The sequence below is a fragment of the Rhyacophila brunnea genome, unplaced genomic scaffold (genome assembly GCF_057557595.1).
Source record: "Rhyacophila brunnea isolate RB1 unplaced genomic scaffold, BYU_Rbru_1.0 scaffold_11, whole genome shotgun sequence".
Classification (NCBI taxonomy): Eukaryota; Metazoa; Arthropoda; class Insecta; order Trichoptera; family Rhyacophilidae; genus Rhyacophila; species Rhyacophila brunnea.
This window is the reverse complement of record NW_028232763.1, coordinates 1,633,960-1,651,569: the sequence shown is the minus strand read 5'-3', so window position 1 is coordinate 1,651,569 and position 17,610 is coordinate 1,633,960. Positions and strand designations below refer to the sequence as shown.

The window sequence follows — 17,610 nt, the reverse complement described above, 5'->3', positions numbered from 1 at the left end:
TTTTTTATTGAGGTTCCAAAATATTAATTGAAAATGGGCAAAAAAAAGTATTATTGCATTTAACTTATACACAAACCTACTCAACACAACACAGCCTAATTTCTCGTTTATCGATCTTTTGTCTAGTACACTCGGTGTACCTATACCATGGCTCCAACATCCTGAAACGGGCCCTCAGGCTAGGATATTTGGCGGGCCCCCTACCTACCGGTAAGATTAAAGGCAGTGCAAAAAACTACATTAATGTTTTTCAAATTGTGTTTTAGTTAAAATTAAGGGTATATACACAGTGAATTATTGGCGATTTTTAATACATCTAACTTTAATAATAATAGCTGTCGAGTATCGACACATAATAATCAGAAAATATATTGCACAATTATATAATTTAAAATGTTCATGGGCATGAAGTATGCAGGCAAATTTTTTTTACTATTAAAGCTCATTTATGATTTGTGTTTATCTCACTTATCTGGTCAACCCGACACGTCGGGCCCCCAGGCTAGAGCCCTGTCAGCCCTCCTCAGCCACGACCTACACCACTCCGGAATTCGGGTGGACACCGAGAATTTTTTGACAGTTCCATTAGGGATTGGGTTTCTAAAAAAACCCGAAATTAGTGTTTCGAAATTTTTGTGTTAGAAATTAAAATCTAAGAAATTTTTCTAAAAAGGGTGCTGGAGAATAATTACAAATCATTTTTTGCCGTGTTTTTATTTGTCTAAGCCCAAGGTATAGTTTATTGCCTTTCAATTCCAATGTTTTAAATCATTCTGATAATTTTCATGTTTGGGGGGTGCCAGGGCCCCTCGGCCCCCCCCTGTGTGCGCCACTGGTGGGATGATTCCCATAAGTTCTGTCAAGTACCCTCGGTCGATAGTATTAATTTTAATGTAATTGTAATAAAACAACAAAGTTTATAGTTGTTGCAAAGACTCATGTCGATGGTCTGATTTACATTCTTATATTGCGCAATGTATTATAACAATCTTTTGATCGGCACAATGATATTAAATTCAAAGTAACGACCAAAGGATCAAGAATATTGCTACCTATAAAGATCAACATTGGCAGCTTTTGTTAATAATATTGTGCAATCGTCTTGATTGTTTGGTTGAATTGTACCAATTGAAATTTTGTAGAAAAATTGAATATTTTGCAGAATATTGACTAATTGTAAATATTATTGCACAATATATACATATGAATAAGGTTCATTGTAAGATTGGAATGTGAAAGCACACCATCTTTGCAAGAATCATAAACCTTGTTTTATTATAGGTAGATACTTGACTTAATAGGCTCGCTTGTCTACTCGCTGGTTTAAATCATAATGTACCTATGTATATTTCGTCTCCGCATTTCATTTGTCAATGCGGCGCACAAAAGTCCAGAGTCCAGTTGTCTTGGCAACCAGTCAGCAGTGTGCAATCGTCCTAGACTCTGCTTATGACAGGTCATGTACTGATAACAGTAGACAAGATTACATAACGGGAAGAAAGTAAAGCAGGATGGAGAATGGATTGCATTAAAATTTCATTGAAAAATAGATGTTGAATCTATTAATTGCTTGGATAGAAAAATGGGAAAGGTCTAAGTTTAGGGATGTGCAGAAACAGGTAGGTAGATAAAGAAGAAAATATCTTTTCATTCATGAAAAAAAATGTATTAAAATCAAGCAGACATACATCATTGAGAAGTAAAAAAATCTTCACAAATAACATTTCTCTTAACACTTAGGGTATTTTTTTTATAAAGAATTGATGATTTCAAGATTGCTTGGCTGCGAACATTGGTTAGATTTAGCCACAGCATTTAAAATGACCCTACACATATCCTGTTTTGGTATAATCTAATTAAGGCATGGAGTACTCCCACATTTAAATGAATGTAATAGGAATTTGGGTATAACAATATTGTCTTCAAAACAAGACAAGGGCTAATGTGATGATATAATGAAGTTATCTTTGATTTGAGCCTACGTTTTAGAATCGTGATAATAAATATTCTATTCTACAATGTTAACATCAGTGGTGTCTCACGGTCACAAAAACAGATGGGGTCAGAGTCAGTACAATAATTAATTAATGTTCTGAGGGTTTTTCTACATGACTGTTTTCAACATTCTGTTAATAAAGTCTGTGTCTCAAATGATCTTTTATTACTATTCCATGACATGTATTGATATTTCTTTATGATTAGTAAAGTTGTTAGTGTTTAAAAGATGATAAGTTAAGCCAAAACATTCAAACTATGTTTGTTTGCTATGAAAATAATGACTTTAACGTTGTGAATAAAATACTTGTATCCCTTCATATAAAGCAGCTATTCGTTTGAATCCTGTTTTATACATAGCCAAGGTATGTAGGGATGTGAAAATGGCTACTAACCCATTTGTATATCACTCGTTTAATCTTCAGCATCTACCTCAATTATCAATAAACCACTAAGTTTCTTGATTTCTAATTTTTCTTCTACTTTCAAAGTTAAGAATGGAGTTTGTTTAAATAAATTATTAAGTTTATGCATGTCAAGAGGGTACAGTGCAAATAAAACATGTAAATGTTTTATTTTAATGCTTAACTCATTTAGTGCTAACAACGCGACTGGCACGTTTGCAGTAGTTGGCCATTAGATATAATTAAGTGAATGTATGAATGCATCATGATAATTTGAGTGGGGGGAAGGGGCTTGCCGCTTATGCTCTGCGACAATACCGCACTTCACACACTGTGATGCAGTCATCTGACTCAAACGAAAAGAGTTAGTGTGAATGTGAAACAAGGGGGCAGAAAAGTTGGGGTATTTATGTGAATAATTTAATATTTTAGATAACTTTGTAAGGATATATTATTTTAAAATTCTAAATCTCTTTGATTAATAAGACAAATACCGGTGAGGGTTGTCCCCTGTGGCCTCTGAAGACGAACCGCCCCTGGTTAACATTGTTATTTTCAAGTAAATGATTGAGTTTGTAATGAAAAACGTAAACAAGTAGGTACATACTTGACAGGAAGTTCATAATAATTACAACAATCAATAACAAACCGACCATTTAGATCTTCCAATGATAACAATACCCGCTTATTGCAAAATAGCTGTCAGCAAAAATAATTATCAAGCCTACCTATGCTAGTAACAGATACATTAATTTATCATTATTAAGTATTCCACCCGAGGATGGATAAACAAGTTATATGTTATATTGTACTTATCAATATCAATAATGTCATGTGTGAATACTTATACTTGCATGACAATCAAAAATGCAATCTAATTTTAATTCACATTCTGACATTGATTGTATTAAGTACGTTAACATAAATCAGAAGAACACGCGTTAAATATAAGAATAGGCCAACTTAAGTCTTAAGAATGAATAATATAATGTAGGTAATTATTATTTTAAATATAGAGATGGGTAAGTTTATAGAATAGGATAAAACAAAATATAAAGCAACACAATATATTAATTAAGACACATATTTTGCTAACTACCATATTGACCTAAATATAAAGTGAACATTGTGAGTAAGCGTTAAGAAATATTTTAGGAGAAAATTACTGAAAATTGATTACCATTTAATAAGTAAGGATAATAACTAAATTCTTTTCAGCAGTCGAGTAGATAAATGATTAATGACTATTCGATTGAGATTGACATATAATGTAGTACTGAGATTTTGGTCAATATGGTAATAAGCCTTAGTCTAATATTATTCTACTGATGATTTAAAATAATAAAATTGATGTAATATGAGTAAGTAAATGAAACAAAGAGATATGTAGGCCAACCCAGCAATTTATTTCAGCAAACGTATTAACAAATTATATTGAAATTACATTGGATTCTTTCAAAATAAAGAATAATTAGCAAAACACACAAATCTCTCATAACATCCGTTAAATGCTATAAATTAACATAATAAATAAAAAGTAACAAGACGGCTCAATCCATCGTTTCTCTTACTTAACGCAACGTGCCTCGTGTAAAATGGCACCAAAGTAAATAAAAAAAAATGAATATGCACCTTAAAATGTTTAAAAAGTAACCGATAAACATAATTTAATATTTAAAGATTGAATTTATAATATAATTATCAAATCACTCATTTTAAATATCCGCCGGCAGTCGGAGAAATGGAGGTGGTCCAGCCGTGAGACTGATATATTCGTTTAAGTTTAAAGGTAAACAAAGAAATCATAAAGTAAAGCAAATAAAAAAATGGAGTCGAAAGGAAGATGTCAAGTTCACTCTGAGCAAAGCCAAATTCAAAATATGAACGCTAACATATTTCAAAAAATGTAAAAATATACATTATCTCTTCTGCGTTTTGAAGCTAACGGACAGCGGCTGTCCCATTAGTATATACCCGTTTAAAGCCTGGATCGCCATGGCGGCTTGGTCATAATTTCTCATGGTCACGAAGCCGAAGCCTTTACTTCTATGCGTTTGGTGATCTTTGATTATTTTCACTGACACGATGGCACCGTACGGGCCGAACAGTTGCCACAGAGTTAATTCTTCCACTTCGGAAGCGATATTGTAAACATAAATGGACCAATTCGTAGCTATGTTATGGTCGTGAATTCCTACGGAACTATACCAGCTGTAGCCCTTGGGCGGGCAGATCACCCCTCTGGCGGCGATCTGAGGCACGTGCCCGGTCCTCTGCTTATTCGGATTAGGCTTATTGGCGTACTTGACGGTCAGCGGGTGGACGAACCCCTCCGGCACCAGTCCGTTCATGTGGTGGATGGCTCTCTCCGCCTCGTAATTGTTCTCGTATAAAATAAACGCGATCCCGGCGGCGATGCGAGAGTTGACGATCTTCCCGAACGGCAGAAACAGATTGTGAAGGTCCTGAAGGGTCATCTCGTTCGGCAGGTTGCACACGTACAGGTTCCAGTCGGCCTCCGGCTTGACGGGCGGCTTCGTGTCCGGGTTTAACAGTGCGTGTGAAACTTTTAACGTTTTATTCTGCATGGGGAGTCCGTTGAACGCTTTGCGCGCTTTTTCGGCATCCTCGGGAGAACTATATTCCACGAAGCCATAACCCCGATTAGAAATTAGTTTGCAACTTTCTAATTTACCCATTGACGCAAATAAAGAATACATCATGGTCTGGTTCATTATTTCAGGAATGTAATTAACGATTAACTTAGTGGGCGATTCCTCACCGACATAATTATTAGTAGCACCATGACAATTACCGTCATGACACGGTTCCGACATTTTTAATTGTTTTTGATCATTGACGTTTAAATCAAGTGTTGTCACTTGTCAGGAGACAATTTTGCGAACAACAAGAAAGTAGGTAATTTGATTCCTTCCTTTCATACCTATCGAATATCGAACCAACACTCTAAAAACTGTTCAAGATTATTGAAAAATTTTATGAAAAAGTCGTTTAATCATCAATTAATTGACAGTACTTAAATGCTGCGATTAGTATTATTTTGTGGTAGTTTCAAAATATTTTCAGTACATTATAAAGCCGTTTAAAACAAATTTGAAAACAGTAAAATTTTTGAAGAATTAAATGAATTTAAAATGTAAGAGAAATATATAGATAATGAAGTAATTTTTATATTAAAGGATACTTGTTATAGAATAGAATGACTATTGAAGTATTGACAACACTTCGCTCCTGTTGACATCAGTTGACATGAAGTGGTAATATTCATAGAATTTCTGTGCGATTGTTTAAAACATTCAATGATTTGACCCCTAATAATAGTCGTAGATATAATTTGTAATGGGGAACGCCGGTAGCAATCCGCCCAGGGAGAGGCTCAAATCGACTTCACTCGAGACGGGGCCCTCGTCGCCGATGAAAGAAGGAGAGGCTTTTATTTTTGACAAAAAAACCGAGTATAAACCGTCCGCTAGAAGGGCATCTCTCAGAGACGACGAAGTGTCCAATGACGACGACGAGCCATATTTTACGAAGCCCCTGTCTAAAAATGACTTGGAGTTCGCGGGTCGACAGCGTCCTCGCTCCAACACGGTTTCCGAAGGAACGAAAATTCCCGACAATCGTAAAGTCCTTCCGACGGTATTTAAATGGGAAGGCGGAGGAAAACAGGTTAATATAAATTAGATGCGTCTGTATTCTGTAATGTATGATGATAAACACTATCCTTATGTCATCTTCAACATTCTTTCCCAATTAAATTGACATTGATCATTTAATTAGGCTGTCGATTAATGAAAATAGTGGGCAGCAAGTTCAATTAATTTCATCGTCATTCAAAAGTTATATCCACATTTTTCACAAATACATTTTCTCTTTATATTAATTTATATATTGAAATTTTAAACTTTGAAATGAGATTATTAGTTCTTATCCTTTCATGGGATAAACAACTCAACCCGTGTCAGCATATTGATCGGTGATATTAAATATCCATTTCCCGTAGTGTCCAATTACGGCAAACTCAGTAAATAGCTGACTGCAATGATAATTCCCCTGATATCCATTTTTCCACATAGTCAGCTATATCCGATGACACAAAGTCTATATGGTAGCTGACTCAATTATAATAATTATTTCCCAAATATTCTTTTCAAGATATTATTTTGATTGTGATTACATCAATAAATAGCGGATCATAATTCATTGGACATGTCACTCGAATATAAGTTCCCGGTCTGTTGGTATCCCAGTCTCTGTATCGCTCCGCACAACATCTCATTCTACCGAGATTCGGACCTCGGACAGTATCATAAGTATTGTAACATACTCTTGTACCGACAGTTTCTTTCTTTCTTTCGACCATATCCGATCCTAATAGGATCATATGGACATCCACAGAGTAGAGGTTTGTATTAACAGATTTTTATTTTTTACGAGAAATGGATGTCAGCCACTTGCTCAACCTATTAGGGCCATACCCTGACAGACACAAATTGAAAAACAATATGTGTACTTGCCAGACCCAGGATTCGTTCCTGGGACCCACGGCGTTATAGTCCAACGCTTAAGCCGCGCGGCCACCGTGGGTGTTTACATTGCAAATAAAACTCGCTTCACCATAGTCACCGTAGTCGAGGTGTCTGCATGTCGATTTGTTTTGTCATGGCGTCGGATGAAAATATTCTTAAATCGTGTAAAGATGACTAAAAAACTTTACGTATGTACTTAAAAAAGAAAACATGTGAATGAATATACTATTATTATTAGTAATATAACAATAAACATAACATTAAATGGACGCATGTTGACTTTTTATGACAGATTATGTTTTGTTCGGCACGCGTCATTTGCACAATCCGCGCATCGCCTAGCCACGATCTTTTTAGACCATGCCTCAACTGAAGTATAGCCTTAAGTGTTTTACGCTTATTTTGGCATTATGTGTACATATAATGATGTATGTGAGGCTATCACTGGTTCTGTAAAAACTAAGCAGTGTCAGTAGAATTCATGACATATGAATTCAAATTATTGTTGATTAATTAAAATTAGTTAAAATGATTATTGTTTAGTGTAATTTCTTTGTATGCATTTTTCACACAATCGAATTACGACTTAGTAAGCACTTTGTTTACCTCAGTGATATTCCCAAATGGCTGAGACACCGAGGTAAGCATTTTCCATCGTGACAGGTTCAATAAAAGGCTGTCGGGAGGAAAGAAGGCAGTCTCTCCGTAACATTCACTTGATAAACTTGTATCTTGCTAGAGAACTTAGTGCCTCGGATAATAACACCTACCCCTATTATATTGTACTGATTGTACCCTTGTACTTATGTAAGCATAAAAATAAACTCTCACTTCTCCATTATCACGAATAACCACGGTCGTCTTTCATCTACCACACCATCGACCACTCCTACATAATATGTAATCGACTAATTAGGAGTTAGGTGAATCTAAAATTCTAGTAGAATGCTGTGTAGTAAGTGATATGTGCGTGAACAGGGGTGAACTATTTTTTTGCCCAAAATATACTGTCTTTTCAAAACCTTTCTTTTTTTGCTATTCACCACACCTGATGGCGTCCTTACAAATTATTAAACAAATGTCATAGTAAAATACTGAAATGTGAAATCTTCTTTATATAAACTTGTAATGTGAAGTCATATGTAGCTAACTTAATTAGTATACTAGAGGTCCTTTTTTTGCTTCAATTTCATACATTTAGCGCATAGACAATATAGTCCGCGCTATGCAGGGTAGTGGAGATAAAAATAATACGTGTATGCGTCACACAGAAATCTGTGCCGGTACTATGAGTTTGCGTGGACTGCGTCGTCTGCATGCCAGCGTACGCTTAGCCTTAGGCTCCATATCTATAGATGGTTTTTTTCGACATCTTTGCTAGATTCACATGCCAAGGCTGCTGAAATAAAAATACTGCATCAGTGTTGCAAACGTAAAATAAGTTTTTGTATGGAATCAACCTGTTGTTTTTTTAATATTTAGATGAATACTTATAATACATCGCTGCATTATAAATTATGTCATATGTACATATTATAAAGAGACATTAAAACAGGCTGTAGATCTTTCCATTTGACAAAATTTTTCTTTGACTACCAGTAATTGGTTGAATAATCATTCAACCATACTAAAACTGTTATTGAATAACCATCAAGTGTTGTAATACAATAAGATCATAATGCGACTCCACGTAGTTATAGTCCAAGTTCGTTGAGTGAAAGGCCGTCTTATAACAAATACAAAAACACTGATTTGCAACGAAAAATATTCTATAGGTCCAAAAAGAGACTTAATTTTAATATAAATTGATTGTATTTTTTACAGGTTTATATTAGTGGAACATTTACTGGATGGAAAACCCTGCCGATGGTGAAATCGCATGGGGATTTCGTAACTATAATTGATTTGCCGGAAGGCGAACATGAGTACAAATTCTGTGTCGACGGAGAATGGAAACATGATCCAGGCTTGGTATGTTATAATCACATCTTTTTTTGGTAAAATATGATGGGTAAATTACGATTTCTGCTCCTAAACAGAGCACATACATTTCTATATTTTCACAGATCTTTTTTACGAAGACTGGTTATTATCTCTAGGGTCTTATCTCTAGTATGGGATTAAAAATCATGACCTTCCGTTCAGGAGTGCAGTACATCAATCTCTAGAGATATCGAATTACAAATTAAATATCTATTTTTCTTGGTATCAAATTATATGACTGCATTAATAATCGTATGTCCATCGCCATTTATTTGCTGACTCGATCAAATAATTATTTACTAAATTATATTTTTTAGATATTTTGATTGTATAAATAATAATTCATCGAAATGTCACTCGAATATAAGTTCCCAGGCTGTTAGAATCTTTTTCTCCGTACAGTCCCACACAACATCTCATTATACCGAGATGCTGGGTTCAGACCCGTATCATAAGTATGGTAACATAACTACTGTAATATACTATTGTACCGACCATTACGCTGCAAATAAAACTTGCTCCTGCATCCATCTTCGACTTTTTCATCATCATCCTCAACACCATGACCTACAACACCTGGAAGACTCCTACAGTGATAACACACGTCGAACCCCACAAATCTGTGCTCCAAAAGCCGATGGGGAGGTTCATGGATACCGGCAAATGTGATTGAGCTTTGACATTGTAGCGATGATAAACTGTACGCTGACAGCTGTTGCTTTATCTTATTTTACTCTAACCTTTGTTTATGAAGAATGGTTTTAATCAAGCACCCTTTCACACTCAGGCAGGTTCCTTTTTCATCTGCTTATACTCAGTGCTCCATAGCTCGAAGAAGGGACAATCGGACAAATCAAGTCGTCCAGTGGTACCCAAGAGGTACAAAACAGAGGACCGAGAGAAGTAGAATCAGCTTGGTTAGGTCTACATCCAGGAGTGGATAGATTCAGGCTGATGATGATACTCGGTGTAGGTTTCATTCGAATTGATGATGGGGTGTACCGAATGCAATCACAACTATAAAATAAGATCTGTGGATTGTGATTCCTTGATCGTTACGATCTACATAAGTACTGTAAGATAAAATTTTAATAAATTATTGTATTTATTTGTTTCCAGAATTTGATTGACAACGGAATGGGTTCAAAGAACAATTTGGTGTTGGTGAAAAAGACTGATTTTGAAGTATTCCAGGCCTTAGCCACTGACAGTGAGAGCGTTCACGCCTATGTCCAGAGAGAATATTCTCAGGTAATTTAAATGTACTATAAAAAAAAATATACTTAACCTATATTAATTTTTTCATGACATCTCTAATCTCTTCTCTTGTTGCGGTACAGCCCGGCGAGGGAATCGACTTCTTCCACTGACTTCTATCCCTAACCTCTTGACCCTCCGTTCCAGTTGTCCGGTCTTACTGTGTGGCTTCCATCTTCTTCTATGCAGTCTTTTCTTGGTTGGCCCCGCTCTATTTCTCTCGTCTAAGCTTCAAGAGCCATGCTTTTTTATCACTGTTACAGAGTGTCACAATTTTTTGTGAATCAATGTTGTCTTACTGTTCCACTGATTATCAAGGGTTGGACAAAATCTGCTGATCGAATCTTAAATACAGTTTATCAGAACGATAGGTATTATGTATTAGTCATTGGCATGTCCTTGGGTTTCCAAGAAACCAATGAAATGGATAATAAGCATAGAGAAGGTCTGTATGTCTGCCACATGGTAAAGTTTTTTTTTAATCTTAGAAGCGTGGGTCTTTTCCAACAAAAAATATTTAAAACGTCAGCGAGTCGAGAATCACTACAGTGAAAAGTCATCGATAAAAGTCAATATTACAATCTGGAACATGTCACGAAAAGTTTTGTTGTAAAAACAAAGGCTCGGCGGCAGATACAAGTCTTGGGACCGACGACTCAAAGGAAGGTCAGGAAAACACTGTTGCAACGGGTAGAGGGACTGAGCCACCAATATCTCCTCTGCCCCTGTCCCCCATTCATCAAGTGGGGAGTCGAGCCCCTGTCTTTTCCTGTCTCATTCAACCGGCCCGTGAATCACCCACAAATGGCTTCACTGATACATTTATATGCAGTATAAAAGCTTCACTGTAGGAATTAAAATAAACACTGTCACTCCTTCACAAAATGACCACAAACATTTTATCCGCAGAAGAAGCGTCAAACTTCGGATTGAGTCTGCAATTCATTAGACAACTCCGTGTTGATATATTCTTTGATTTTAGGAAATACCGCAAAGTAAACCATGGGATAAAGTTGCTGGGCCTCCGATATTACCTCCACATTTGCTTCAAGTTATTCTGAACAAAGATACCCCACTCTCTGTAAGTATCTTCTAATTTTGTAGTATTACAGGAATTTATTATACCTATTGTGATAGAAATATCTCGGTAAACAGTTTAAACCTTTTTTTTCCTTTTAAAACAAATTCACATACAGTCGAACTTGGTTATTACGAGGAAGATGGGACCGACTGAATTTGCTCGTTATAAGCATTACTCGTTATATAACATTTTTCGCATCACATTCTATTTAAGCAAAGAACATAAAAAATCTGAAAACCATTGTAAAAATTCCCGAAATAAGCATGGCATTCATAAACTACAAAAGAAGTTGTTTATTGTAATGAAGTGCTGAGCCGCCGGCGCTAGTAGGTACCTACTGACTTCACAAAGCTTGGATTTTTTACATGCAATTTCAACAATATGCGTGGATATTTTTTCAATGTTGGCGGCGAAAACACCAATTGGGTACTTAGACACTTAACTAGTGTCATAAACATAATCCGATCCCGGCAGCATCGGTCTAGTTAACTGCCAAGTCGGATTTTATTGCTTACGGTTGAAAATGTTGTTTTTAAATGATCGACACATTAATCGGTATACCCGAGAAGTAGCTCATTATAAAAGTGAATAAATGTATGGAGAAAATTATAAACTAAAATGTCAACGAATGTTTCCTCATCACATCCGAGATCTCGCTATTTCTGTGGTTGTAAGAACCAAGTTCGACTGTATTACTATAATAAATGTTTCGTGTACATAACAATATTATGTAATATGTATGAATAATTGACTTGTCTCTGAATGAATATTAAAGCATACGTTTCCTTTGATACTCAATCGTCATAAATTACGTTAGAAATATTGTCATATTATTATCTCTATCAATTTTTATTATTACCTATATAGATAATATCTATATAGGTTTTTATATTGGTTATACACTGGTTTTCATATTGACATTTATTATGTCAATATAAAAACCAGTGTTTACTTATTATTGTCTAACGTTGTTGGAGCATCATTGATATATGGGATCCAAGATATTACAATAAAATAAATTCTCAATTTATTATTTATTTTAGTTTAAATTGCTACAAGAGTAAATTAGTAATTCATTTTGTGATTTGTAAAAATTATAATCCTGGAATTTCAGGATTAGTATTCTCGATCTGGGGATCCCAGGGTCGGTGAAAACATGATACTTTGCCGAATTATATTTCAGCGTTTATAATGTGAATAGGGAAACATATTATACATATTTTTATTATGATTCAGCAGCTGATATAATGTTTAAGTGGGTAGCTAAATAGGTAGCAATGGCGATGGGTGGAGGTAGGCTATGGAGATGCGACATAAACTTAGTCAGTCATGCTTATTTGTTTTCAACGAACTAAGAATACAAATAAAATTGCAGATGGTGCTGGTTCGTTTTAAAATTTTTACCTTTACGTGTAAATTGTACATATTACATTAAATTTCACCGTAGCACAGTTCGCCGTGAGCTTTCTTATCGGAAAGAGATGACCGTTTACTATACAGTCATCTCTATAGCACTGAGATGAAAAAATTATTCGTTGTTCATGGAGCATTTTCATAGCCGATTTTGGCAAAATTCATGAATTCAAAAATGAAAACCTAACCTAACCTAACAAATAATTCAGTATATCAGCTATTTAAAAATTTGTTTGCCACTGGCTTAATGTAAACCGACAACCGTGTTTTATTTAGACATGAATTTTATCTCAGTACTATACGACCCAAAGAGGTTGGACGGTCTTTAATATACTACCATATATTTCTGATAACTACAACATTTCACGGTGATGTGTGATACGGCGAACTGCATATGTACAAATTTCCGGACACGATCTAAACCGAATAATGTAGATTTGATTGTTTGTACAGGTATATTTGTTTTAATTTCAGTGCGAGCCGACATTGCTTCCGGAGCCGAACCACGTTATGTTAAATCATCTATATGCCTTATCTATAAAGGACGGTGTTATGGTATTATCGGCCACTCACAGATATAGAAAAAAATATGTAACCACGTTATTATACAAGCCTATTTGATTGAGAGTCGCTCTCCACGCTTGTGTCTATTTCAAATCTGATTTGTACAGTGTAGCTTTAATTATTTATTTAAGTATTATTTACAAGTCACTCTTATGCTTTTGGAAGATTCTATTATTACTAATAATATATGATGATGATGATGATGACGTGGAAACGCTCCTTTCACCAAGTGTAATTATTAATTAATTACATGACATGTTGCCTTTTTAAAGATATTCATAATTTACCCATTTCAATAATATTTAAATCTGCTTGCTAGGCGTGTAAACGATGAGTTACGAATGAGTCACATAATAGGGTAATCCAATAATTATTGTAACTACAAGTAGTAAACAAAGTAGCAAAAATTAATTGTGGCGTCATGACATAATAATAGAGACTATTTTAAAACATAGACTGTGTAGAAAGAGCCGGCAACCCGGAAGCTAAAGCAGGGGAGGTAGCTCGCTGCAGACAGATGTGAGTGGAAACATTTCCCGGAGGCGGCTGAGACCCACATTGGGTTGCAGTGCCACCGGTGTTGATGAAAAGATTTTATTTTAAATTATTTTTTATAACAAATTGAGTAATGATAACATTTGCATTATGATTATCTGTCATTTTATAATTCCATGACTCGACACAACATTTGGAGTTGACTGCATATCGTAACATTACAGTATTTAATATATATATTATGTATCCTTGGGATCAACTTCTTTGTGGCGCTGCAGTTAAAGATGAACCTTGGCCACTTGCATTCTGCTCTCCTTTTCCAATAAAGGGATTGTCCATTTATCATTATATTATGTAGATGACATACGATCATCGGTATTTTTTGATCTCCCCTTCTCCCGTTGCTACACTTCATAATGCACCGGTTAGATGCTCATGCTTTACGACAAGCTTACCTGCGCAAACCTGTTTGTATCAGGAAACTCGCGCTTATGGACGGAAAAACGAAACCATGCGCAAACCGAAAAGCGCTGTGAAAGTCTATACCACGCAGGCAAGTCGCTGCCGTCTAGCCGGCGCTTTAGATTTTTTTTTCTCCAACTTCTCCACTATTCATAAAAAAAGAAATTTGTTGAAAATGATTGATTTCAGTTTATTTTCTCATATTATGATATTACATTTATACAACACTACCTATTCCCTTACTCACAATTCACCACATTGTATCAGACCCCTTCCCCTCTCCGACATGACGTTATAATATATGGACGACCACCAAACCGCTGAAGATATGGTCATTCCGCTCTCAGCTTATCTTCTGATTCAGTAAACCTGAGCCGGTTCGTCGTTGCTTCATCATAAATGTCGCGTGGGGCATGGGTTATGATAGATCTTGTGACGTCAAGCTCATTAAAGAGCTCATAGTTGTCATGATTGTAGTGATGTCGCCGGCTACCGTCCACACAGACGGGGCCAAATATTGAGTCGTGACAATCCATTTATTATAACTTTAATGGCGGTCTTACGTTGACGGTGTAGGTAGCTGCCTACTTAATAAACAAACTTGACTTGATTTGTTTTAATCGTTCAAAATTAAATTTTAATACTGTCAATTGATTGTGTTTAGTTTGCACAAAAAATGCAAATTGTCTACTAATACAAAAACAATTCTAAATACAATATGGCCGTGACTTAGAATTATATTTTAATCTTTTGCAAATGTTGAATTATTTTTAAAAAACATAATATAAACGCTTCATTCTGTTTTTGCTACTTTTTTTACTACATACCTATAATTATTACCATTATTAAATAGCTGGAAACGTATCGCTTTATTATCTGCGGATCCGCCATGGCGTTAGTTGTAGGTCATGTTGTACAATCAATCAAATTTAGTGGCCTATGAATTCATTGGTCAACGGTACAATAATTGCTGTGTACTGATTTTGGCAATGTTTTCCTTTAGATATCTTTATGTTGGTGGGATACAGTCGGCTGTAAACATGTTAAGTAAGCATTGCAGGCTAAAAAATAACACAGTTTGCACAATAAATTATCCAAACACTCTTTTAATACATATTCGAGCACTGGCAGAGCTTTATAAATAAATCATTTAATATATATTTTTGGGCTTGTCAATGCTTATTTACTCATTTTCAATTGCATGGTATTTTTTTTAATAAATAAAATTAAAATAATCTTAAAATATTATACATAAAGCAATAATAATATGTTGACCAATTCAATTTATTATTATTGTAATGAATTGAAATTTTGATGACAAATTTTTTGCAGCTGACTGTATTGTCCATTTTAAAATAATCTGACAAAAGAATAAAATTCTGTCAAATCAATTCGTTGTAAAAGTGAAAAGAGTAATTGGGTAATGGAATAAAATAATGTTAATTGTAGGTAATATAAAATATAATGTGTTAATAAAATTATGTCGATTATACTTTCATTGCAATTGTCCTGTAATAATGTGAAAAAAGAGGCTAATAATTGGTATTACATAATGTCATATTAATGTTTAGAAGAAAACCTTCTAAACACGGTTATAATATAATACCCAGAAGATAATAGTGGCACAGTTCCAAGATGTTTCTAAGTCAACCATTTTCACAATGTATTTTTGCATCTAGTGATAAGCAATATTTTTGGTAATTCTTGTCTAATTGTACTTAAAAACCAAATTTAATTGTAATGTTTCAGTTATCATTAATATAAAAAAACTTTTTTACTGAAGCAATGTTATAAGATAGCTAATTTATTACAATAAATCTGTTTTTGAGGGTCAAGTGACAAGGGGAGTTTTGGAGAACTTCTGTATGTTAATTTTTTTTTGTAAAATTGACTTCTTTAGTGGCGTTCGTTTGACTCATGTATTTGTCATATTCTACCATTTTAAAATTTTGTGTTGCCATAAAATAATAATTTTGGAATTGTGTACTATTGTACTGTGGGGCGATATTTAACTCATATCATTATTGGATATAACAGTTTTGAAATAAATGTGATATAGATAGTGTTAAGTAGGTACTTTAGAAATTATTTTCTTTTCAATTAGTTCTATACGTCAACGGTATAGTTCGATGAAGTAGTACAATCAACTGGTCTATTTTAGTAATTTATATACAAACATAGGGTATATTTTTAAATTAAATCCATTGTTACGGTCCGCCGATAACTCACCGGTACGTTTCCAGCGTTGTTTAAAGTTTATGAGTCGAGTGAAAATGCATCCGTTATCTGTATAAGAAGGAAATATCTATAAGGTTTAAATTGTTGCCCTGCGAATTTTGAATAATAAAAAAATATTATCACCTTTAACACTGAGGATTGATAATCCATTGTTGAAATATATTTTTAATTACTATGTATATATTGAAAAAATGCATAAATCATATTATTATAAGGCCTCTTACACATTATTCTTTTTGAAATAAAGCGCGTTTTGTAGCGTGACGCGCAGTCTTACGCAGGGGAAGTCAATGCAAACGCGATGCGGTTTGAAGCAATATAAAGCAAAACGATGCGGAGTGGCAATGTCGTCCTACGTGCCCTGTCACCAGTCGGCAACACACATTCATCATGAACGAACGCAAGGGTTTTATTTATTTGAAAATTCATATTTCTGTGGCTCAATGCTAAAAGGTCAAATATTTACCAAAGTGAGTTAAAGACATTATCCATTCTAAAACTGTGTATATTAATGCATACTAAAACGTCCAATGTCCACCGAACATCAGTAAAGACTTATAAAACAATCTATGGTCCAGTTATTTTGAATCCTAATGAAATTGTGTGGTAAAATGACCAATGTCGACATCAGCCCTTTTGAATGGAATAATTTTGACATTAGACCTTCTGTGACTCAATCCACTGATTTTAAATACAAAATTTAACAGAAATATCTATCTCAAAGAAGTGGAACTAATATTATATATGCGCCGCGTTCACTTTGCGTAAAAATATCAAACCAACTGATCGCATCGCTGAAGCCCCACACCGCTCGCCGCGTAGTGGCGCTGACTGTTTGATATTTTCGTACCGCGTCGCATTCGTATCAACCTCGCCCAAGTAAGACGCACGCAACTTAATGTTTTAAAGTGGCACCGCTATATGGCATTTTAACAATGCCACCATGTTTGTGGTTAAATGACAATGTGTAAGGTAAACACCAATTAGCGGTGCTGCTAAAACGCTAACGTGTAGGGGGCCCAAAGGTTTTCGTAAAACATAGGTTTGATAAGATTGCCCTTTTATTATTTGATTGTTTTCTGATGTAAAAAAGTATAGAAAGTAGGTCAGCTGCAAACATGCTAGTTGATTATCAATATTCCGGGTGCATAGATTCGATGATAATAAA

The 17,610-nt window shown here is 34.9% G+C and overlaps 1 protein-coding gene and 1 pseudogene across 2 annotated transcripts; one reads left to right on the top strand and one right to left on the bottom strand.

Moving 5' to 3' along the window:
• Positions 1-3,782: 3,782 nt before the first annotated feature.
• Positions 3,783-5,299, bottom strand: LOC147078269 (ELAV-like protein 2 pseudogene; annotated as a pseudogene). Its single transcript, XR_015071918.1, has one exon. The product of XR_015071918.1 is annotated as an ELAV-like protein 2 pseudogene (transcript).
• A 348-nt stretch (positions 5,300-5,647) lies between these two features.
• On the top strand, positions 5,648-14,395 carry alc (5'-AMP-activated protein kinase subunit beta-1). Its single transcript, XM_085958101.1, has 5 exons — positions 5,648-6,089; positions 8,774-8,920; positions 10,052-10,183; positions 11,172-11,270; positions 13,158-14,395. Exons 1-5 carry the CDS (start codon positions 5,760-5,762, stop codon positions 13,302-13,304), a joined length of 855 nt encoding a protein of 284 aa, XP_085814227.1. The 5' UTR covers positions 5,648-5,759; the 3' UTR covers positions 13,305-14,395.
• The last annotated feature ends 3,215 nt before the right edge of the window (positions 14,396-17,610 follow it).